Here is a 25,329-nt window from a genome sequence, read left to right as displayed (position 1 = left end):
GAGACTTGGAGCCGTTCATCGACTTCTTTAAGGAAAACGGACCGTAAGCCGCGGGGGGGCGGGGGGGGGGGGGGGGGGGTTTGAAAGGGGAGGCATGGACATGAATCTAATATATGGGTAGCTGGGAGTTGGGGCGGGGGAAAGTTGGCTATGCTATTGTGGGGTGTTTTGCCTGTGCTTGGCCGCTCTGTTTAGAATGTTAAAATTATAAATGCCTCAATTAAATATTTTCACAAAGAAAAAGAAAATATTAAAACTTTAATTCGCTTCATGATAAACAAAATGCCTGCTTGCCTGTGGGCTTTAGTCACTTTAAACTGTGCATTCATTGTAATGTAAAAGGTTTATGGGGCGGGATTCTCCGCTCCCGGGACTAAGTGTCCGCACCGTTGTGAATGCCGTCGCGTGGGACTTCCGGTGGCGGCGATGACGTAGGAAGCCACATATTTGGGAGCTCCCGTTTTAAACGGACTTTTCGGTTCTTTTTAGAGCCCAAAACGGAAATTTTTCGACGTCTCCGGGTGGGAGAAGGTGTGCTGATCGACTTTCGCCGCAGTCCATGACTCGAACTCGGAGTGGAAAGGGGGAAAAAACGGCAGCAGCTCCCCAGAAAAAACGGGGGAAGGAATCCAAGATGGCGGCCGGCGGAGCTCCAGAGGAGTGGAAGCAGTCGGCCCTGGAGCAACAAGCTGCTCTCCTGCGCTGTTTTGCAGACTTCAAGGCTGAGGTACTGAGCTCTCTGCAGGAAACAAACAGAAGGCTGTCGGAGATTCAGATGACCCAGGGTGCTGCCATCAAGGAGTTGCAGACGCAGGCCACTGAACGAGAGGAGGAGGCCGGGATCCTCGTGCGTAAGGTGGAGGGACACGAGGCACTCCACAAGAAGTGGCAGGAACGCTTCGAGGAGCTTGATCACCACATGAGGCGGAAAAATCTGCGGATCTTGGGCCTTGCGGAGGGGCTGGAGGGCTCGGACCTGACAACCTACGTGGCTACGATGCTGAACTCGCTAGTGGGGGCCGGGTCTTTCCATCTGCCCTTGGAGCTGGTGGGAGCACACAGAGTACTGGCCAGGAGGCCTAAGGAGAATGAACCCCCGCGTGCGGTGCTGGTGAGGTTCCACCGGTTCAGTGATCGGGAGTGTGTGCTGCGCTGGGCCAAGAAGGTGAAGAGCAGCAATTGGGAGAATGGGGTAGTATGGATCTACCAGGATTGGAGTGCGGAGGTGGCTAAGCGGCGGTCCGGATTTAATCGTACGAAAGCCTAAGTTGAAGGTGAACCTGCGAAGAAGACCCAAGGAGTTTGAGTAAAGGCAAGCAACCAGCAGAGGGCAGCAGAGCAGAGCTACTGATCAGCTGTTCTGGGGAAATTTGCATACGTGCAGTGCGGTCAGCCTAAGTTGAAGGTGAACCTGCGAAGAAGACCCAAGGAGTTTGAGTAAAGGCAAGCAACCAGCAGAGGGCAGCAGAGCAGAGCTACTGATCAGCTGTTCTGGGGAAATTTGCATACGTGCAGTGCGGTCAGCCTAAGTTGAAGGTGAACCTGCGAAGAAGACCCAAGGAGTTTGAGTAAAGGCAAGCAACCAGCAGAGGGCAGCAGAGCAGAGCTACTGATCAGCTGTTCTGGGGAAATTTGCATACGTGCAGTGCGGTCAGCCTAAGTTGAAGGTGGTTTGTGGAGGGCCTGTTGGCAAGTGACAGTTAAACCCGAAACACTTTGTGAGTGTTTCCCACCCTACCTCCTCCTCTAACCAACCCCCCCACCCCACGGTGGTTGGGAAGCGGGAGCAGGGGCCTGTCGTGAAGGTGAGTGAGTGCCTTTAAATTTGCTTACCTTTCAGCGGGAGCAGGGTTTGAGGTAATATCAGGTAAGCTCTTCCTTTCTTTTTCTTTTTCTTGTTTTTTTTTAATCTAGAGGGGATGTCAGGGAAGGCAGTACAATGCTCCTCCTGCAGAATGTTTGAGGTGAGGGACGCCGTCAGTGTCCCTGCTGATTTCATCTGTGGGAAGTGCACCCAACTCCAGCTCCTCAAAAACCGTGTTAGGGACCTGGAGCTTGAGCTGGATGAACTTCGGATCATTCGGGAGGCAGAGGGGGTCATAGATAGGAGCTTCAGGGAAGTAGTTACACCAAAGACTGGAGATAGATGGGTAACTGTAAGAGGGACTGGGAAGAAGCAGTCAGTGCAGGGACCCCCTGCGGTCGTTCCCCTGAGTAACAAGTATACCGTTTTGGATACTTGTGGGGGGGACGACTTACCAGGGGTAAGCCATGGGGTACGGGCCTCTGGCACGGAGTCTGTCCCTGTTGCTCAGAAGGGAAGGGGGGAAAGGAGTAGAACATTAGTAATTGGGGACTCAATAGTCAGGGGCACAGATAGGAGATTTTGTGGGAGCGAGAGAGACTCACGTTTGGTATGTTGCCTCCCAGGTGCAAGGGTACGTGATGTCTCGGATCGTGTTTTCCGGGTCCTTAAGGGGGAGGGGGAGCAGCCCCAAGTCGTAGTCCACATTGGCACTAACGACATAGGTAGGAAAGGGGACAAGGATGTCAGGCAGGCCTTTAGGGAGCTAGGATGGAAGCTCAGAGCGAGAACAAACAGAGTTGTTATCTCTGGGTTGTTGCCCGTGCCACGTGATAGTGAGATGAGGAATAGGGAGAGAGAGCAATTAAACACGTGGCTACAGGGATGGTGCAGGCGGGAGGGATTCAGATTTCTGGATAACTGGGGCTCTTTCTGGGGAAGGTGGGACCTCTATAGACAGGATGGTCTACATCTGAACCTGAGGGGCACCAATATCCTGGGGGGGAGATTTGTTAGTACTCTTTGGGGGGGTTTAAACTAATTCAGCAGGGGCATGGGAACCTGGATTGTAGTTTTGGGGTGCGAGAGATTGAGAGTAGAGAGGTCAGGAGCACAGTTTTGACTTCGCAGGAGGGCGGCAGTGTTCAGGTCTGTGGTTTGAAGTGTGTCTATTTCAATGCCAGGAGTATACGAAATAAGGTAGGGGAACTGGCAGCATGGGTTGGTACCTGGGACTTCGATGTTGTGGCCATTTCAGAGACATGGATAGAGCAGGGACAGGAATGGTTGTTGCAGGTTCCGGGGTTTAGGTGCTTTAGTAAGGTCAGAGAAGGGGGCAAAAGAGGGGGAGGTGTGGCGCTGCTAGTCAAGGACAGTATTACGGTGGTAGAAAGGATGCAAGATGGGGACTCTTCTTCCGAGGTAGTATGGGCTGAGGTTAGAAACAGGAAAGGAGAGGTCACCCTGTTGGGAGTTTTCTATAGGCCACCTAATAGTTCTAGAGATGTAGAGGAAAGGATGGCGAAGATGATTCTGGAAAAGAGCGAAAGTAACAGGGTAGTTGTTATGGGAGACTTTAACTTTCCTAATATTGACTGGAAAAGATATAGTTCGAGTACATTGGATGGGTCGTTCTTTGTACAATGTGTGCAGGAGGGTTTTCTGACACAATATGTTGACAGGCCAACAAGAGGTGAGGCCACTTTGGATTTGGTGTTGGGTAATGAACCAGGCCAGGTGTTAGATCTGGAGGTAGGTGAACACTTTGGAGACAGTGACCACAATTCGGTGACCTTTACGTTAGTGATGGAAAGGGATAAGTATACCCCGCAGAGCAAGAGTTATAGCTGGGGGAAGGGCAATTATGATGCCATTAGACATGACTTAGGATGTGTTGGTTGGAGAAGTAGGCTGCAAGGGTTGGGCACACTGGATATGTGGAGCTTGTTCAAGGAACAGCTATTGCATGTTCTTGATAAGTACGTACCAGTCAGGCAGGGAGGAAGGGGTCGAGCGAGGGAACCGTGGTTTACCAAAGAAGTGGAATCTCTTGTTAAGAGGAAGAAGGAGGCCTATGTGAAGATGAGGCGTGAAGTTTCAGTTGGGGCGCTTGATAGTTACAAGGAAGCGAGGAAGGATCTAAAGAGAGAGCTGAGACGAGCAAGGAGGGGACATGAGAAGTCTTTGGCAGGTAGGATCAAGGAAAACCCAAAAGCTTTCTATAGGTATGTCAGGAATAAAAGAATGACTAGGGTAAGAGTTGGGCCAGTCAAGGACAGTGGTGGGAAGTTGTGTGTGGAGGCTGAGGAGATAAGCGAGATACTAAATGAATACTTTTCGTCAGTATTCACTCAAGAAAAAGATAATATTGTGGAGGAGCATGCTGAGACCCAGGCTATTAGAATAGATGGCATTGAGGTGCGTAGGGAAGAAGTGTTGGCAATTCTGGACAAGGTGAAAATAGATAAGTCCCCGGGGCCGGATGGGATTTATCCTAGGATTCTCTGGGAAGCCAGGGAAGAGATTGCTGAGCCTTTGGCTTTGATTTTTAGGTCATCATTGGCTACAGGAATAGTGCCAGAGGACTGGAGGATAGCAAATGTGGTCCCTTTGTTCAAGAAGGGGAGTAGAGATAACCCCGGTAACTATAGGCCGGTGAGCCTAACGTCTGTGGTGGGTAAAGTCTTGGAGAGGATTATAAAAGATACGATTTATAATCATCTAGATAGGAATAATATGATTAGGGATAGTCAGCATGGTTTTGTGAAGGGTAGGTCATGCCTCACAAACCTTATCGAGTTCTTTGAGAAGGTGACTGAACAGGTAGACGAGGGTAGAGCAGTTGATGTGGTGTATATGGATTTCAGTAAAGCGTTTGATAAGGTTCCCCACGGTCGGCTATTGCAGAAAATACGGAGGCTGGGGATTGAGGGTGATTTAGAGATGTGGATCAGAAATTGGCTAGTTGAAAGAAGACAGAGAGTGGTAGTTGATGGGAAATGTTCAGAATGGAGTTCAGTTACGAGTGGCGTACCACAAGGATCTGTTCTGGGGCCGTTGCTGTTTGTCATTTTTATAAATGACCTAGAGGAGGGCGCAGAAGGATGGGTGAGTAAATTTGCAGACGACACTAAAGTCGGTGGAGTTGTAGACAGTGCGGAAGGATGTTGCAGGTTACAGAGGGACATAGATAAGCTGCAGAGCTGGGCTGAGAGGTGGCAAATGGAGTTTAATGTGGAGAAGTGTGAGGTGATTCACTTTGGAAAGAATAACAGGAATGCGGAATATTTGGCTAATGGTAAAATTCTTGGTAGTGTGGATGAGCAGAGGGATCTCGGTGTCCATGTACATAGATCCCTGAAAGTTGCCACCCAGGTTGATAGGGTTGTGAAGAAGGCCTATGGTGTGTTGGCCTTTATTGGTAGAGGGATTGAGTTCCGGAGCCATGAGGTCATGATGCAGCTGTACCAAACTCTGGTACGGCCGCATTTGGAGTATTGCGTACAGTTCTGGTCGCCTCATTATAGGAAGGACGTGGAAGCTTTGGAACGGGTGCAGAGGAGATTTACCAGGATGTTGCCTGGTATGGAGGGAAAATCTTATGAGGAAAGGCTGATGGACTTGAGGTTGTTTTCGTTAGAGAGAAGAAGGTTAAGAGGTGACTTAATAGAGGCATACAAAATGATCAGAGGGTTAGATAGGGTGGACAGCGAGAGCCTTCTCCCGCGGATGGAGGTGGCTAGCACGAGGGGACATAGCCTTAAATTGAGGGGTAATAGATATAGGACAGAGGTCAGAGGTAGGTTTTTTACGCAAAGAGTGGTGAGGCCGTGGAATGCCCTACCTGCAACAGTAGTGAACTCGCCAACATTGAGGGCATTTAAAAATTTATTGGATAAGCATATGGATGATAAGGGCATAGTGTAGGTTAGATGGCCTTTAGTGTTTTTTTTTCCATGTCGGTGCAACATCGAGGGCCGAAGGGCCTGTACTGCGCTGTATCGTTCTATGAAAGAGGTGCTTTACAGGAAAAAGATAAAGTTCAGAATGTTGCAGCCCGCGCACCTGTGGGTAACTTATTCAGACCGGCATTATTATTTTGATTCCCCGGAGGAGGCGTGGGCCTTCGTGCGGACGGAGAAACAGGACTTGAACTAGGGGTTGGGGGTTGCGGGGTCGGTTGTAATACTTTATTGCTGGTTTCTCCTGTTGCTGTGTTCTCTTTTTTTTGTACTTTTGCAATTTATGAAATGGTTATTTATGGGGGTGTTGTTCTGTTATTTTATTTTGCTGTGGGGCATCGTTTGAGTTTTGTATCTTGCGGGGAGGGTTGGGGGGGTTTGTTGTATTCTATGTCGGGTTGGGTGTATGGAGTGGGGCCTTAACTGGTTCTTCCCCGCGCTGGAGCGGTGCCTGGAGGAGGGATAGATTGGGGGATGATCCCACTTTTGGAGGGGTCGGGTTATTGGCGGGAGTTTCCGGGGTCAGCAGAAGTTAGCTGACCCACGGAAGTACAATGGAGGACGGTTCGTGGCTAGGAGGGTTCCTAACCTGGGGGGGAAGGGGGGGGGGGGGGGTGGGGGGAAAGGGGAATACCAGGTTGCTGCTGGTAGGGTCAGGAAGGAGCTGGTGGAGGCTGGGGGGACAGAGGTGAGGTGTTGTCGCTGTGGGGGCTGGGTCGGGCAGGGGGTGCTGGCCTGGGGCGGGCAGTCGACGGGCTATGGCTAGTCGACGGGGGAGGGGGGCGGGATGCCCTCTGATTCGGTTGGTCACCTGGAATGCGAGAGGATGGAATGGGCCGGTGAAGCGGTCGAGGGTACTTGCTCATCTGAAGGGGCTAAAGGCAGATGTGGCAATGCTTCAGGAGACCCACCTGAAGGTGGCGGAACAGGTCCGTCTGAGGAAGGGATGGGTGGGGCAGGTTTTCCACTCTGGGTTGGATGTGAAGAACCGGGGAGTGGCGATTCTGGTGGGGAAAAATGTGTCGTTTGAGGCATCAGAGGTGGTGGCGGATAAGGGGGGTAGGTATGTTATGGTTAGGGGCAGGCTACAAGGAGAGAAGGTGGTACTTGCTAGTGTGTATGCCCCAAATTAGGACGATGCGGGCTTTATGAGGCATATGCTGGGATGTGTCCCGGATCTAGAGGCGGGAGGTCTGATCATGGGGGGGGGACTTCAATATGGTGTTGGATCCTTCACTGGATCGGTCCAGACCTAGGACGGGTAGGAGGCCGGCGGCGGCCAAGGTACTGAGAGGGTTTATGGACCAGATGGGTGGGGTGGATCCATGGAGGTTTGTGAGGCCGAGGGCACGCGAGTACTCTTTCTTCTCCCACGTACATAGGGTCTATTCTCGGATAGACTTCTTCGTGGTGAGTAGGGGACTGATTCCAAGAGTGGAGGAGGCCGAGTATTCGGCCATTGCAATCTCCGACCACGCTCCGCATTGGATAGAATTGGAGATGGGGGAGGTGCGGGACCAGCGACCGTTGTGGCGGTTGGATGTGGGGTTGTTGGCGGAGGAGGAGGTGTGTAGGAGGGTCCGGGCAAGTATTGAGGGGTACCTCGAGGTGAATGATACAGGGGAGGTCCAGGTGGGGGTGGTCTGGGAAGCCCTGAAAGCAGTGATTCGTGGGGAGCTGATATCCATCCGGGCACACAGCGAGAGGAGCGAGAGGAGTGAGAGGGATAGACTGGTGGGAAGGATGCTGGAGGTGGACAGGAGGTACGCAGAGGCACCAGAGGAGGGACTGCTGGGGGAGAGGCGCAGCCTGCAGGCTAAATTTGATTTGCAAACCACTAGAAAGGCGGAGGCACAGTGGAGGAAGGCACAAGGGGCAGTGTACGAACATGGTGAAAAGGCGAGTAGGATGCTGGCTCATCAGCTCCGCAAGCGGGAAGCGGCTAAGGAAATTGCTGGAGTGAGAGACAAGAGTGGGAATGTGGTGCGGAAAGGGGCAGAGGTGAATGAGGTCTTCAAGGACTTTTACGGGGAACTGTACCGGTCGGAGCCAACGGGGGAGAGGAGGGGAATGGAGAGGTTCCTCGACGGGCTTTCTTTCCCGAAGGTGCAGGAGGAGCAGGTGGAGGGGTTGGGTGCGCCGATTGATCTGGAGGAGCTAGTTAAGGGGATCGAGCAGATGCAGTCAGGGAAGGCACCGGGGCCGGATGGGTTCCCGGTGGAATTTTATAAAAAGTTTGTGGACCTAGTGGGCCCCTTGCTGGTGCGGACACTCAATGAAGCATGGGAAGGGGGAACTTTGCCCCCGACGATGTCGCGGGCACTGATCTCGTTCATTTTAAAGAGGGACAAGGACCCCCAGCAGTGTGGTTCATACAGGCCCATATCTCTCCTCAACGTAGATGCCAAGGTGCTGGCAAAAATCCTGGCCACCAGGATAGAGGACTGTGTGCCAGGGGTTGTGCACGAGGACCAGACAGGTTTTGTGAAGGGAAGGCAGCTGAACACGAATGTGCGGAGATTGTTGAATGTCATCATGATGCCGGCGATTGAGGGGGAGGCAGAGATAGTGGTGGCGCTGGATGCGGAGAAGGCCTTCGATAGAGTGGAGTGGGGGTATTTATGGGAGGTGTTGGGGAGGTTTGGATTTGGTGAAGGGTTCATTAGATGGGTAAGGCTGCTATATGAGGAACGATGGCGTGCATGGCCACGAATGGGAGGAGGTCGGAGTACTTCCAGCTTTACCGAGGGACCAGGCAGGGTTGCTCCCTGTCCTCCTTGTTGTTTGCACTGGCAAACGAGCCGCTGGCGATGGCGTTGAGGGATTCAGAGAGGTGGAGATGTTTGGTGCGAGGTGGGGAGGAACATAGGGTGTCGTTGTATGCTGATGGCCTGTTACTGTATGTGGCGGACCCGGTGGGAGGGATGCCGGGGGTGATGGAGCTGCTAGCTGAGTTTGGGACCTTTTCAGGTTATAAATTAAATTTAGGCAAGAGTGAGGTGTTTGTGGTGCACCCTGGAGACCAGGAGGAAGGAATTGGTGGGCTCCCGCTTAGGCGGGCAGGGGAGAGCTTTAGGTACCTGGGGGTGCAGGTGGCCAGGGACTGGGGGACTCTTCACAAACATAATTTCACCAGACTTGTAGATCAGATGGAGGAGGAGTTCAAGAGGTGGAACATGCTGCCATTGTCGTTGGCGGGGAGGGTACAGTCCGTCAAAATGACGGTGCTTCCGAGGTTCTTGTTCCTCTTTCAGTGCCTGCCCATCTTCATCCCCAGGGCCTTCTTTAGGAGAGTGACTAGCAGTATTTTGAGGTTTCAGTGGGCACATGGGACTCCGAGAGTGAAGAGGGTGTTCCTGGAGCGAGGGAGGGATAGAGGCGGGCTGGCGCTGCCCAACCTTCTGGGGTACTATTGGGCGGCCAATGTGTCAATGGTGCGTAAATGGGTGATGGAAGGGGGATGGGCGGCGTGGAAAAGAATGGAGATGGCGTCATGTAGAGGTACGAGCCTGGGTGTCATGGTAACGGCGCCGTTGCCGCTCTCCCCTAAGAGGTTTACCACGAGCCCGGTGGTGGCGGCGACCCTAAGAATCTGGGGACAGTGGAGACGGCATCGGGGGGAAACAGGGGGCTCGATGGAGGCTCCATTGGGTGGCAATCATCGGTTCATCCCAGGGAACAGGGATGGGGGATTTAGGGGGTGGCAAAGGGTGGGCATCAGTAAATTGAGGGACCTGTTTATTGGCGGGAGGTTTGCGGGCCTGGGGGAACTGGAAGATAAATTTGGGCTTCCCCAAGGGAACATGTTCGGATACTTGCAGGTAAAGGCGTTTGCTAGGCGACAGGTAGAGGGATTCCCTTTGCTGCCCTCGCGGGGGACGATGGACAGAGTGCTTTCGGGGGGGGTGGGTCGGAGAGGGGAAGGTGTCTGACATCTATACGGTAACGCAGGCGGTGGAGGAGTCGTCAGTGGAGGAGCTGAAGGCTAAATGGGAGGAGGAACTCGGGGAGCAGATAGAGGACGGAACTTGGGCAGATGCCTTGGAGAGAGTCAACTCTTCCTCCTCATGTGCGAGGCTTAGTCTCATCCAATTTAAGGTGCTGCACCTAGCCCACATGTCCGGGACTAGGATGAGTAGGTTCTTTGGGGGTGAGGACAGGTGCACCAGGTGTTCGGGGAGTCCAGCGAATCATGCCCATATGTTCTGGGCATGCCCAGCACTGGAAGAATTCTGGAAGGGGATGGCGGGGACGGTGTCGAGGACGGTGTCGAGGATGGTTGGATCCAGGGTCAAACCAGGGTGGGGACTCGCGATTTTTGGAGTGGCGGTAGAGCCGGGGGTGCAGGAGGCGAAAGAGGCCGGTGTCCTGGCCTTTGCGTCCCTAGTAGCCCGACGAAGGATCTTGCTGCAGTGGAAGGATGCGAGGCCCCCAAGTGTGGAGACCTGGATCAGTGACATGGCGGGATTTATAAAATTGGAAAGGGTCAAATTTGCCCCGAGAGGATCAATACAAGGGTTCTATAAACGATGGCAGCCTTTTCTGGACTTCCTGGCTCAAAGATAGGTATCTTGCGGCCCCTCACCAACATGGTGCCGGTGTTCTAGGGCCGGCCGCGGAAGGAGGTAGGCCCGGGGGGTGAGAGGCCGGACCGCCGATTGGTGGGCCCCGATCGCGGGCCAGACCCCATCAGAGGCCCCCCCCCCGGTGAAGGAGCCCCTCTCCCACAGGCTGCGCCCCCCCCTCCCCCCCCCCCCACGTTCCCGCAAGTTACCGCCGGCAGCGACCAGGGGTGGATGGCGCAGGCGGGAACCTGTCGTGTTGGAGCGGCCGCTCGTGCCATCCGGCGCTGGTTTTGGGGGGGTTGGGAGAATCGCGTGCGGGTGTCGGGGCAGCGTGGCGTGACTCGTGCGGCACCCCGGCAATTCTCCCACCCGGCATGGGGCGGGGGGGGGGGGGGGGGGGGGGAATACCGCCCATGATGTGAGAGTAAGAAGTATGGAATGATCTGTCTGGACTGTACATAGAATAATACTTTTCACTGTACCTCGGTACACGTGATAATAAAACAAATCCAAATGACCACTGGGGAAGCCTACTGAGGAGTTGGGAACATTCTGAAAACAAGTATAAAATGCTTTGACACCTTCAAACATCACAGTTAGATGCTGTATTCTAATGTAGATGTGTTTTTTATGCAGTGATTCATCATCAAAATCTGTTCTGAAAGATAGGTTGACCTCCACATTGATCATCATTGTGTAAGTGCTGTCATGCACTGCAGTACATTTCTCAGTGGAGAAAGTGCCAGAATGTATCAATAAATTTTTGTGCTGCGTGTGAGAATGCTGGGCAAAGTCACATGTGGGTCGGGTGTGGATTTCGGAAGGCACAACAGTACACAAGTAGCACTTTCCTGAGCTTACCAGAGGGTCCCCGGAGATTAAAAAATACTTATTCAAAAAATAGATATGCTAAAAATTGGAGAAGTTATTATAACAATAATGTAACTTTTTTCTAAAATGTAGTTAGATATTTCACGTCTGACAAATTTCCATCCCTGTAACAATGCACTAACAGTGCAATCACATATCGTGCAATCAATACCATAAATATTTATTTGCCTTAATGATGCAGTTTTATATAGTGATGCTGCAACTTTTAGAGAAATGGCTCAGTGCATACTCCAAAAAAAGTGTTTAATTGTCACTTTCTCTCCAAACAGTTTGCCTTGTTTAGTACTAAGTAATAAAGATAGTTTCTGATTTGACTGCTAATCTGTATTAGGTTAATTTGAGTGAAACTAGTGTATTAATTTGGATAAGTATATCTAGATTCATAATGGGGATTCAACAAGGATTTACATTCAGGATTGGCAACCTATGTTTGCTTATGATGATGCTAGGTGAAAACAATTCAGAGAATCATGGAATCCCTACCGTGCAGGAAGAGGCCATTCGGCCCATCGTGTCTCCACTAACCCACTGAAAGAGCCCTCCACCCAAGCCCACTCCCCTACCTAATCCCAATAACTTCGATGTTGCTGCCATAAACGTAAATAGATTCTCCCAATATTCCCTGGACTCACTGCTGAGGGTATCATAACTTGAGACCAAGACAGATCCATCCATTTTATAGTTCATGCCCACCGAGAGCGTTGCCAGAAACCAGAAGAGAAGTGAAAGAAGCGCACATGTACTTTTGTAGTCCAGACTAAAAAAAGGCGCAAGGGGGCAGCACGTTGGCACAGTGGGTTAGCCCTGCTGCCTCACGGCGCCGAGGTCCCAGGTTCGATCCCGGCTCTGGGTCACCGTCCGTGTGGAGTTTGCGCATTCTCCCCGTGTTTGCGTGGGTTTCGCCTCCACAGCCCAAAGTTGTGCAGGGTAGGTGGATTGGCCACGCTAAATTGCCCCTTAATTGGCAAAAATTGATTCGGTACTCGAAATTTATTAAAAATAAGGCGTGCTAAATTGTTGGCCAAAATTTTGTCCTCCAGGATTGAGGATTGTGTACCAGACATTATTGGGGAGGACCAGACGGGGTTTGTTAAGGGTAGGCAATTGGTGGCCAATGTAAGATGTTTGTTAAACGTGATCATGATGCCCCCGGAAGGTAGGGAGATGGAGGTAGTGATCGCAATGGATGCAGGAAAGGCTTTTGATCGGGTAGAATGGGATTATCTGTGGGAGGTACTGGGACGGTTCGTATTTGGGTGGGGCTTTATTGACTGGATCAGGTTGCTGCATCAGGCTCCTGTGACAAGCGTACGGACAAATAAGACAACATCGGACTATTATAGACTGCACCGTGGGAACGAGACAGGGATGCCCCCTCTCACCACTATTGTTCGCGCTAATTATAGAGCTGTTGGCAATTGCTTGGAGAACTTCAAGGGGCTGGAAGGGGGGGGTTGGTGGAGCACAGATTCTAGCTCTATGCAGACAACCTGCTTCTGTATGTGTCGGACCCATTAGAGGGGATGGAAGAAATCATGGGGATTCTCGGGGAATTTGGCCGGTTTTCGCGGTATAAGCTAAATATGGGGAAAAGTGAGATGTTTGCGGTCCAGGCGAGGGGACAGGAGGCAATTGGGGGAGGTGTCATTTAGATTAGTAGGGGGAAGCATTAGGTACCCAGGCATTCAAGTGGCGTGGGAATGGGACCGGCTGCATAAATTAAATCTGGCCCGGCTAGTAGACCAAACGAAGGATGATTTTCGGAGATGGGACGCGCTCCCATTGTCACTGGCTGGGAGGGTGCAGACGGTGAAGATGACGGTCCTCCCGAGATTCCTGTTTGTGTTTCAATGTCTCCCCATCTTTATTCTGCAGTCCTTTCTTAAACGGGTCAACAAAGTGATCTCTGGCTTTGTTTGGGCGGGCATGGCCCCGCGAGTAAGGAAGGTAATGCTTGAGCGGAGTCGGGAGAGGGTGGGGTGGCGCTGCCAAATTTGAGTAACTATTACTGGGTGGTGAATATAGCCACGATCAGGAAGTGGGTGGTGGGGGAGGGGTCAGCATGGGAGCGTATGGAGGCAGCTTCATGCAAGGGCACCAGTCTGGGGTCGTTGGTAACTGCGCCTCTGCTGTTCCCGCCGGCACGGTACTCCACCAGCCCCGTGGTGGTGGCGGCCCTGAGAGTCTGGGACAATGGAGGAGACATGTGGGAGCAGAGGGAGCATCGGTCTGGTCCCCAATCTGCAATAATCACCGGTTTGCCTCCGGATGGGGGGTTCCGGATATGGCGGAGAGCAGGGATTGAGAGGATGGGGGGATATGTTTATAGAGGGGAGCTTTCAGAGTATGAGGGCGCTGGAGGAGAAGTTTGGGTTGGCGAGGGGAAACAAACTCAGGTATCTGCAGGTGCGGGACTTCCTACATAAACAGGTGTCATCCTTCCCGCTCCTACCGCTAAGGGGGATTCAGGACAGGGTAGTTTGCAGAGGGTGGGTAGGAGAAGGGAGCATCTCGGACATTTACAAGGAACTTATGGGGTCAGAGGAGATGCAGACCGAGGAGCTGAAGCGCAAGTGGGAGGAGAAGCTGGGAGAAGAGATAGAGGATGGTCTATGGGCGGACATGTTGAGTAGAGTCAACGCGTCCGCACAATGTGCCAGGCTCAGCCTGATACAATTCAAGGTCGTTAATCGGGCTCACATGACAGTGGACCGGATGAGCAGATCCTTTGGGGTGGAAGGCAGGTGTACAAGATGTGCGGGAGGACCAGCGAACCATGTCCACATGTTCTGGGCATGTCCAAAGCTTAGGGGATTTTGGCAGGGTTTTGCAGATGTCGTGTCCACGGTGTTAAAAACAAGGGTGGCGCTGAGTCCAGAGGTGGCGATTTTCGGGGTGTCGGAAGACCCGGGAATCCAGGAGGAGGAAGAGGCAGACGTTCTGGCCTTTGCTTCCCTGGTAGCCCGGAGATGGATACTATTAGCTTGGAGGGACTCAAAGCTCCCGAAGTCGGAGACCGGGCTATCTGACATGGCTAGCTTTCTCTGTTTGGAGAAAATCAAGTTCGCCTTGAGAGGGTCACTGTTAGGGTTCACCCGGAGGTGGCAACTGCTCGCCGACTTCTTCGCGGAAAATTAATCGTCAGCAGAAGGGGGGGGGTTAGTTTAGATTAGAGTAGGGGGTTAATAAAGGTGGGGCCTGTAAGGAAGGGAGACGGCTTTTTCACTATGTTTATAGTTTCATGTACATTGTTTATTTTGTTGTTGTCACAGTACCAAAAATACCTCAATAAAATGTTTATTAAAAAAAAGGCGCAAGGACTAATATTACAAAAACAGAAAGCGCTGGAAAATCTCGGCAGGTCTGACAGCATCTGTGGAGAGTACAGAGCTAATGTTTTGAGTTTGGATGACTCTTCATCAAAGCTAGAGAGAGCTGGAAATAGGATGGGGTTTATACAGTTGTGGAGTGGAGTGGCGGTGGTGATAGTGGAACAGTAGGGCTGGATAAAGGACCAGCGATACGTGGAGGCTGGGGAGAGATTGACAGAGATATCGTGGACAAAAAGACAAAGGGGATGTAAATGGTGGTGATCATGACTAAAAAAGGCACTGATAGTGGCACATTAAGAGATCAGAATGTCTTAACGGTACAAATAATATAATCCTGCTTTTCAAAATCATAAGACAAACTAGTTTACGTTCCCTTTAACTTCCCTTTAAATACATTGAAGTGTATTGTTACAATTTGTTCTAATACTTCAGGAAATATGTAAATTATGCTGTTTGCTTAATAGTTAATCTGGTTGCTTTTAAACAGTACATGAAGCAGCAGATACAAAGGTGGGGGGGGCGGGTGGTGGTGGTGAAACAGGTGATTTTAGGTTTAAAGGACAAATCCAAGCTCCCATAAACTTATTTTAAAGAGTGCTCCTTTGGGAAACTGGACATTAAATTGTTTTGACAGCAACACTGTGTGACGATCAGCAATTCTCACCTGTCAACTGCTGGCTGGCAGAGTGGTCGAACGTCTTGAGGAGAGAGGTAACAGTTGGTTGTCAGTCCTCCAACCACACGTATTCGGAACAGATGTCCAAAGTTCTGAGACAAAAAAAGAGATTTATATAGTGACTCCCTTTAGTCGTGTCCAATCTGACCTTTCACACAAATATTCATATTGGAAAATGTTTTGTGATTTTTTTTGTGTGAAACATTGATTGTGTCGTTATAATGACAACATTTCCCATTATTACCCTGGGACACTGACAGCAATTTCTGGTGTCCGCACACACACAGGGCAGAATTCTACATTCTCCCAGTGGCAGGTTTGTGGGCAGGGGTGAGCGTAACATTTGTCGGATGGCATTCCTGACCGGCTCCTGCCTGCCCCAACTTCTGTGTAACTTTACGCCTGCCCTTGACCCAATTGAGGCCCTAATGTGGCCAATTGTTGACCACTTTAGAGCTCCTTTCTGCCCAGTCTCAATTTTCAGGCTTGCAGGTGGAGTTCAGTGGCAAGGTGGGAGGCTGAAAATTAACCCTTTTTAGACCTCAGGCAAAGGGTGAGGGGAGAAAGTGGTTGGCTTCTCCATTAACAGCCTCCTTTTCAACCTACCTGTTCCTGCATTGCCGGGACTTTAGACTTAGGGTCCACTTGCAGTCTGATCCTGTCCACATCTTGTGGCACTGCAGGGACTAGAGAACTGTTTGGCCAATCAGATTGGTGAGACTCCCAGTGAGAGGTGGAAGTTCCGTCTGAAGCCAATGAACTATCGTTGGAGCTTTAGACTGCTGTGGGCCGAGTAGTGTCGGCAGGGATGTGTGCTACGCTGACTCTTCAGATGCCAGAATAAAAACCCTGCCACAAAAATCTTGCCCAGCTACACACAGTTGTTAGTGATCCCCTGCCTCTCCACAGGGTGCTCTGCAGAGATGGAAATCTTTAGAAATCACTGAACTGATGAGAGCTTCCCCTTTTACATTTTTCATGTTAAATCTCACCCAAAAGATAATAGAACCATAGAATCACTACAGTGCAGAAGGCGGCCATTTGGCCCTTCGAGTCTGCACCATGCCTCTGAAAGAACAGCCTACCCAGGCCCACACCCACACCCTATCCCTGTAACTCCACCTAACATCCAGCTTCTATGGACTGCGGGAGGAAACCGGAGCACCCGGAAGAAACCCACGCAGACACGGGAGAACGTGCCAACTCCAAACGCAGTTATCCAATACCAGCATCGTATCTGTGAGGCAGAAATGCTAACCACTGTGCCACCTAAGTTTCTGAGTTGTAACTCCATTTTTTTTTAAAGGATTACTAAGTCATAACTACTGCTAAATAACTTCACTGGCCTTGAAAAACTAATTTCTAGTTCTGTAATGCCAAATGATGAAAAACTGCCGTAGTTTAATCTCATAATATTAATATATATATATATGTATATAAATAATATATATATTTTAACGCTATTTCAGCTTCTAATGTGTATGCCCCAATTTGTATTTTGCACTCCGTAAAATTTATAAAAAGTGAAGAATAATCAATTCATTTTACGGTTTGCTGCCTGTAAAAATTCTTCAATGTGATTGGCTGCTTATTCTATTTGATATCATTGGTGTTCCAAGACTGGAGCTAGATTTGCATTCACATTGGAAAAGGTGAAATCCATGCTACAGAGATCGCTAGACCTTTGTGGGTAACTTTTTTGAGGTCAGCAGTGAGCATTGTCACTTTGTCACTGACTGAAATTTGCTTAAGAGGCAAACTATACCATTTGCACTGTGCCAATTTTTCATTTGCACCACCAGCTCCCCAGCGTCTCAGTGTAAAAATGCTAATTTAATGTTGAACTCGACACAGCTTAATTCTATGAACACAAGTCCACATTTAGGATTGGGATACTCCCAATGACTTCTGGTAAGACATTTACAGCTGGTGGACATTGGATTTGAATCCATGTCACAGAAGTTCAACTCCACTGCACCATCCAAGATATTTATATTCTGCCTGAGGAAATACTGCCACAAGGCTTATTTATAATTTTGAGCATCAGCACATCACTGTCAATGCTTAAAATAACTCCAGAGTAGTTATGCCTGTGGCAAGTTCTGCTTCAAGCAGGCATGGGTTCCACATTGATGAATACACATGATGTGTTCCTTGTTCAACCAATGCAACTTTGGGAACTGTATCAGTAAGGGGTAGAACTGCTTCTTAGATTGACAAAAACTTAAACTTTAATTTAATTTTAAAGCAATATGCACAATTGTACCTTCTGGATTGTTTACCAAAAACTTGGATTACAGTGCTATAGCACTCGTACCTTCCTTGGGGCTTTGGGTGGACTTCAGTTTTTTTTTACAATTAGTCTTAAGTTACATGACCTAGAGGACTGAACAGCAATAAAGAATGTTGAGCAAAGGAGATTTTCACATCAAGTGAATGATATGCCCTATTTCAAGAGAATCCACAGAGGTTCCTATACGCCTGATCCCTACTTGGTAATGTGCATTAGAAAAAATACCGGGGGGGGGGGGGGGGGGGGGGGAGAAGAGGGGTCAGGTGAGAACAGGATCAGGTCCAGTTGCTATGGTTACCAATATCAGGACGATCTGCTGCTGGTCATTCTTCAGGTTAATACATGTAGAAAGATCAAAGTCTTAGCATTCTCAGGGGAGAGTGCCAGAGTAAAAAAAAATCTGATACAAAGAACAAAGAAGAACAATGATGATACGATAAAAGAAATGGGAGATGGCTCTCATTCAATGCTCAAAGTGCCAAAGAGATTTCAAACCCGCTTGCAGAAGGCACGTGCAAAGTAATGTTTGACAGATTGTGACTTTCCTTCACCGGCTGATCCACAGTACATTCCATTTCCTGCCACTCAAATAATCCTCATATCAAACCTGTCAAAATGGTTTCGCTCATTGAGCACGGCAATATTTTATCTGTTCTTGGCAATATCAATTCTAGATGTGGCTATCAATCTAAATTCTTCCTGACTTCAACCTACCCGTGGTTAATTACACAGTCAGAGATTGTGCAATCTAAGAAATGAACTGGCAGTTATATTATCAGCACTGTTCGATTGCTTTTTCTATCAATTCCTCCAGTTCCTATATCGTTCGCCAACCTAGACAGAGCAGCTGCTTCTAGAAATAATGAAATGTCGACAGATTTTTAAATTAAACTCAGTATGAATATTTCTACAGTAAAAGACTAGAATACCCAAGGAGGTTATGTTGGTATTTTAAATCATTCATAATAAGAACCAATGTTCCTGCTAAGCTGTGTGGCCATGCAGAAGTCTGGAAGGTTCCTCAGAGGCCCCGCTCTGGGTTAAGTAACGCTGGGGAACAAATAAGACTTATAAGGTAACAGGCATTGAATAAAATATACTGCACACAAATATTAATTCCAAATGTTAACAAATCTGATCAACTTTTCCTTCAACTTCCTGTCCGACTTCCACGTAAAAGGTGTTGCTATGGATGCTCCCATGAGTCCTAGCTATGCCCGTCTTTGTTGTGATACGTGGAACATTCTTTGTTCCATTTCTACTCGGAGCTCCTTTCTCACCTCATTTTCCCGAAACATTGATGATTGATTGTGTCAGTTTGGTTTCCTGCTCACAACCTGAACTGGGAATTTTTGCAACTTTGTCTCCAATTTCCACCCTGCTTGTTTTCACATCTGCAACTTTCTCCTCCCTTTCCTCAACTTCTCTTTCCATTTGTGGGACTAGACTATGAACCAATATTCACAACAAGCGCATAGACACCCACAGCAATCTTAACGACAATGCCTCACACCCCGTGTTATGTAAGGATTCTATTCCATGTTTTTGTGACTCTGTCGGATACATGTGATTCCGTCCCAGATGTATTCCTTTTTCCTCGATTGAAGAATTAACGCCACGCCCTCTACTTGCCCAACCCCAGTGGTTGACAGGGTCCTCAACTGTGTCCATTCTACTTCAACTTCTGTTCTCACCCCTCCCTCCCAGAACCACAACAGGGTTTCGCCTATTGAAAAACTAAAAAAATGTTCATTAATTATCCTAAAATAGCTACAAACTAGTCACTTAACAGCACACCGTGATCATCATTTTCTTTTCTTCAGGGCCTTTCTGGTGCTCACCAAATTTTGTTGATCAGGCCGGTGTTCAAATTCCTGTTATCTTATCATACAGTTTCTTAACACCAGTGCTGGAGTGGGGATGTTGAAATTCAGGCGGATCTCAGCGATTGCTGGCATGGCAGGGGTCCACAGCGCAGCCTGTGTTGGAGCCCCGTGTGGCAGAGCACAATTCAGGACTTCAGTGTTAAGCTGTGCGTGTCTGCTCTCCCCAGAGGGTGCAGTCAGTTTTACACTGGGCATGAAGATCACACAAATAGTCCGCCATTATCAATATCACCATCTCCCTGAACCCAGTAGGCAAACTCCAGCCCTGTACTTTTCCCCATTAGCTATATTTCCTTTTTTTAAAAAAATGAAATGAAATGAAAATCGCTTATTGTCACGAGTAGGCTTCAAATGAAGTTACTGTGAAAAGCCCCTAGTCGCCACATTCCGGCGCCTGTTCGGGGAGGCTGGTACGGGAATTGAACCGTGCTGCTGGCCTGCTTTCAAAGCCAGCGATTTAGCCCTGTGCTAAACAGCCCCTGATTATGATTTTTTGGGGTGGGGGTGGGGGGGAAATCTCAGGATATTCAATGCTGGAAAGGCGAGAATTTTATTGTCCATCCTTTGTTGCTCGTCAGTAGGAACTTGACGGGATGAGATGGTTCCTTGCATTTCATCAGTAATTCTGTTTTACGATAGAATTGGGAGCCACAAAACACTGGTGTGTAAATCAGAATGTGCATTTTTTTTAGAAGACAAAACAGAATTGCCTGTGCTGTCTGGGATGATGTTGTTTTTTTCTCAGTGCTGCAGGAGAGTTCATACATTGACCGGTGTTTCAGGAAAGAAAAAATCACCTGCAGCAAGCAGTTTTTCAAGTCACAGGACGCAGTGGCAAACGAAAGTCTGCAAACTTAGGGCGCAATCTACCATGGGGAGACCTCCCGCGGGCTTCATGAGGCAGTGCAATCAGGACCCTGTCCATAATGGGCGTGACCAAGCCACACGCGCCTAAGTAGCTATAAACCCACTTAGGTGTACTCACCCGGGATCTACCGGCCTCCCAGCATCTAACGGCGCCGTTCAGTACTGGTCCACACAACGCTGACCAGACGGAATGGCACCCGGTGGGTCACCTGGGCCAGAGGCTCCTGGGAGGTCAGGGACAGGGCAGGAAGATTCTCTCCCTGGAATGTGGGATCCAAGGCACTGCCAGGTTGGCTTCTTAGCACTGCCACCCTGGCACTGCCAAGGTACCCAGGTGGCACTGCAAAGCTGGCAGGAGTTACTAGAGTGAAAGTGCCAGGGTGCCTGGGTGGCACAGCAATGGTCAGGGCCTGAGGGGGCCACGCCCATGAAAGGAAAGTGTAGGAGAGTATAAAGGGTGATGGGTGCAGGGCGTGTATAGAGGGGCTTCTGGAAGGTTGGAGGGGGTGAAAAGGGGAGGGGTCCTGGAAGGGGGTGGAGGTGCGGCCGAAAGAGGGCTTGGGAAGGCCTGAAAAGGGCGACCCATGAACAGGTTATCACTTGGGGGAGGAGGGGGGGGGGGGGGGGATTATGCTCATGTGCGTTGAGCATGACATTGTCCAATTGTCCAAGGGTGGGCAAGCTCACTTACAGATTGGGGCACGCTTGTAAAATGGCAGTCAGATCTCAGAGGAGCCGGTCTGGCCAGTGAGTTCAGCTCTCCAGTGATAAAAAATAATCCCAAGGGTGGGCTTTACTGGGGAAAAACTCCCCAGGGCCCTAAAAAGTGGCTACGTGTGGTGAGATAGAGGTGGGGAACCCGCCAACAGAACCGGCGGAAAACATCCCCAAAATCTGCCACAAATGACACTCAAAAAACCTTTCCGTTAGATCGCGTCCTTGACTTCTTTAGCTGCTACAGCAACCATGTCCAAACTTGCTGATGTTAATAACTTCTATGTAATCAGAATTTGAAGTAACTCCCGCGATACACAATGGCCCAAGCATTCACTACAGGCAGTTGTCTCCTATTCTACGCTCGACTCCCCGAGGTGTGTAACAGCACGCTCACACTTTCTAAGTGGTTTCGCTGTCGAGAGGGAATTATTCCATTATTTTTTGCTGTCACCTGCAAAATGGCATTTCAAATGTATGCCACGCTGCACCCAAGTCACTTTATTTTTTCAGTGCAGCTTAGTGCAGGTTTAATCTATGACATTACTAATTCTGCAGGCGTATATATGCTGGGGGGGCTGTCACTCATTAAGCTGGAAAATTAATTTATTAGTCCCACTGTATCCTTTAACTGCAACCGTCGCGTCCACATTCAACCACACACATAGCCCTTAAATGACCAATTAATAGCAACATAAGTGACTCATCCAGTTAAATGGCTGAGGGATAGCTTGAGATGTTTTAAATGCTGCCCGGAATGACAGGGAATACCAATTAGGGAGTATGAGGAAAGAATCTCCAAACATTGTTAAAATTAGTGCAATGTTGCTCAGATACATCAGTGACAGAAGTGTTCATTGTGAAGACCCCTCGGATGAGAAGATAGCCACCTGGGCATGGGTGAAAGAAAATGGCAAGATTACTTAACACTTACCTCAATGCTTGCAAAAGAGAAGGATGCTAGGCAGGAGACAAATCCTGAATTTGTTCAAAATAAGAGGTTGTTTTTTTAATATAAACAGAAAAGATTATTAAGCCAATGCCAATACCGGAAAGCGCCAACCTCTGGTAGAACGTTCTGAGAGAAATGGTGAAAGAAATAGTCAAGCCCTGGAAATATACATTGGGTGGAATTCTCAGATAATGGGGCTATGTCCCCACGCCCGCGAAAAAACAGGTGCGAATCACTCTGGACTTTCCTGGAGAAGTTTTGAAGGCAGCAGGGCCCCGGAGTAGTCCTCGCAGCTACGGCTGCCAATAAGAGGCCCTGCACTTCCGGCCGCGAGTCCGCACGAATGGGCCAGTTGTCGCCCATTCTCTGGCCTTTTTCAATAGCCCCCCCCACCGGCCCGCGTGCATGCGATTGACCATTATATTTCAGGGCACTACTGAGACTAACGTGGGATATTTAGTTCCCGGTCATGCTCAGATTGGAACCATGGGCGGGATTCTCCCAGCCCTATGCCGGGCGGGAGAATCCCCAGGAATGGGCCACGCCACCCCGACACGCCATTCTCTGCAGTGTGGAGAATCAGTGTCATTGGCGCCGGCATGGTTGGCACGGCACGGGTCGCGGCCGGTCCGCCAATTCTCTGGCCCCGGTAAGAAAAGAGCCGAGTCCCGCTGGCGCCGTTCTAACCTGCTCTGGGCCGCCGGGACCTCGACGTGTGAGGGTCGGGTGGCGGCCTGTGCGCAGTGGGGGGGGGGGGGGGGGGGGGGAAGGACCCCTCCTTTCCTACCCAATGGTCCCTGTAGCCCTGTTGCGTCACGCCGGCGCATTGAAGGAGGCCACTGTGCTTGCGCTGGCGCCACTGCGCATGTCCCCGTTGGCACCGGCGCGACTGCGCATGTGCAGATCCCGCGGCGCAAAGTTCGCATCAGGATCTGCAGCTGGAGTGGTGCAAACCGCACTAGCGCCGTGCTGACCCCCTGTAGGGGCCAGAATTAGACGTGGGAGCAACCCGTTCACGCCGTCATAAAACGCGACGGCGTTTACGACGGTGTAGACACTCTTCTGTGGGATTGGAGAATCCCGCTCCATGTCTCTGTAATGGTTACTGCATCACAACCTTAAGCTAAACTTGTGCTTCTAACTTATTGGTTGTTCCATTTGAGCACAGAACTCTTATCTGGCCCACGTCCATATGTCCTGCCCTTTGGATATTCATTGTATTCTAACAATGGTTATTGGGGGGTGGGAGGAGAGGCGGAAACATGCCACAATTCGATTAGCCATGATAATTGGTTATAAATAGATTAGCTGAGTGGGCCAAAATGTGGCTGATTGAGCTTGACATGGATAAGTGTGAGGTCATCCATTTTGGTTGGAAAAATGAAAAGGCAACTTATTACCTAAATGTGAGAGACTTTGGGGTGCTCTGTTGCAGAGGGATTTGGGTGTCCTCGTGCATGAGTTGCAGAAAACTAGGATGAAGTTACAGCAGGTAATAAAAAAAACAAATGGAATGTTGGCATTTTTAGCCAAAGGAATAGAGTATAAAAGTAAGAAAGTGTTTTGCAACTGTAGATGGCATTGGTGAGACCACACCTGGAGCATTGTGCACAGTTTTAGTCCCCTTATTTGAGGGAAAATGAGTGGCATTGGAGGCAGTTCAGAGGACGTTCATGAGGCTGATTCCAGAGATATGGGGCTGGCTTCTCCGTTGGCTAGATAAACTCGGGTTTTTTTTTCCTGGAGCAGAGATGGCTGAGAGGGGACCTGATTGAATTGAATAAGATTGGGGGAGCGATTCTCTGCACTCCATGCCGGGGGGGGGGGGGGGGGGGGGGGGGGGGAATCGCGGGAGGGCCGGGCGAACCTTGACAGTCCCCCCCAAAATGGCATGTCGCGTTTTGCGACAGGCCGCTCGGAGAATCGCTGCTCGCTGTTTCTCACGGCGACCGGCGATTCTCCGGCCCGGATGGGCCGAGCGGCCTGCCGAACCCGACCGGTTCACACGGCGCCAACCATACCTGGTCGCTGCCGGCGTGAACAGCGCGCGACCGGTAAGTGCGGCCAAGATTTCTTTGAGGACAGTATGAGCACGTGGACAACGGGGAACCGGTGGATGCGGTGTATCTGGATTTCCAGAAGGCATTCAACCACGTGCCGCACAAAAGGCTGCTGCAGAAGATAAAGGCGCATGGCGTTATGGGTAATGTATTAGCATGGGTAGAGGGTTGGTTAACTGACAGAAAGCAAAGAGTGGGGATAAATGGGAGTTTTTCTGGTTGGCGATCAGTGGCTTGTGGTGTGCCTCATGGATCAGTGTTGGGTCCACAATTGTTTACAATGTACATAGATAATCTGGAGTTGGGGACCAAGTACAATGTGTCAAAGTTTGCGATGTGTCTGGCGTTCACAAATCTGAGCAGTGCGTGACGTGGTGGAATACCGGGCCCGTTAATTGCGTTTCTTTCCACAGATGCCGTTTGACTAGTATTTAGAATTTTTTGTTTTTGTCTCAGATTTCCAGTTTCTGCAATATTTTGCTTTTGTATTCCCCTTAAAAAAACCTGTAATCCTGTTCGCCTACACACAACTGCCTCAGCCACACTAAAAAAACTCTCCATAAAAATTGTGATTTGAAATTAATAGAACCCAATATTTTGTTAATCGATGGTGCAATAACTTTACCCTTTCCCAGGTGTCAAAACTCAAGTGATAAATTTCTGGCAGAGCTTTGGGACAGACTGGGTTCTGAATATGGCCCCCGAGACATTTTATTGACCGTTGCGCTCACACTCAGGGTTGCCACATTGCGCTGGTTTCCGTCCATGTAAAGCAAGGGCAAGTGAAGTGAGGTGGGTGGTGATTGCTCACAACATTGACTGTGAGAGCCGTGCACTCCCTCTGCTCCCAAAGAATAAATATTTCTTGTAATTTTACCATTTGATACCGTTCTATTAATATATAAATAATTGATAAATAAATAATTAAGAATTTTTTGGAACTCGTTCTGAAATATTCAGCATGCAGTAAATGTATTTAATCTTATTAATGGGGTCATGGTTAGTGAACAAGCCCGATTTCAATCTTGTGGCCCACTGAGATGAAGGAGGGCCACTCATGCGGCCCACTCACTAGCCTCGGTGGCCCATCACTGGACTATAGCCATTATCTCATTAGTTATTGGAATGGACATCGTGTGACTTCAAGGTATACTTGTAAAGTATCAGAACAGATGTCCTGACATAATAAATAAATACTCTACTTTCCATCCGAGTGCTGGCAAGAAGGACTATATTGTTAGGAAGTGGTTAAGGTTTCGCCTGTTCAAAAGAGCACAAGTAGTTGCAGCAGTAGCACAAGTACTCTAGTATTCACTTCACAGAGTTG

At 49.5% G+C, this 25,329-nt stretch overlaps 1 protein-coding gene across 1 annotated transcript in view; it reads right to left on the bottom strand.

Moving 5' to 3' along the window:
* The window catches only part of usp43a (ubiquitin specific peptidase 43a), a 528,525-nt gene that overhangs the window by 46,761 nt on the left and 456,435 nt on the right, over window positions 1-25,329 (bottom strand). Inside the window, exon 9 of the mRNA XM_038776890.1 lies at window positions 15,219-15,322. Within this exon, the coding sequence (XP_038632818.1) occupies window positions 15,219-15,322 (104 nt within the window). The remainder of the gene's footprint in view (window positions 1-15,218; window positions 15,323-25,329) is intronic.

The sequence above is a fragment of the Scyliorhinus canicula genome, chromosome 18, assembly GCF_902713615.1.
Source record: "Scyliorhinus canicula chromosome 18, sScyCan1.1, whole genome shotgun sequence".
NCBI classification, from domain to species: Eukaryota; Metazoa; Chordata; class Chondrichthyes; order Carcharhiniformes; family Scyliorhinidae; genus Scyliorhinus; species Scyliorhinus canicula.
Note: the sequence above shows the minus strand (reverse complement) of the source record. Positions and strands in the feature narration are given on the sequence as shown.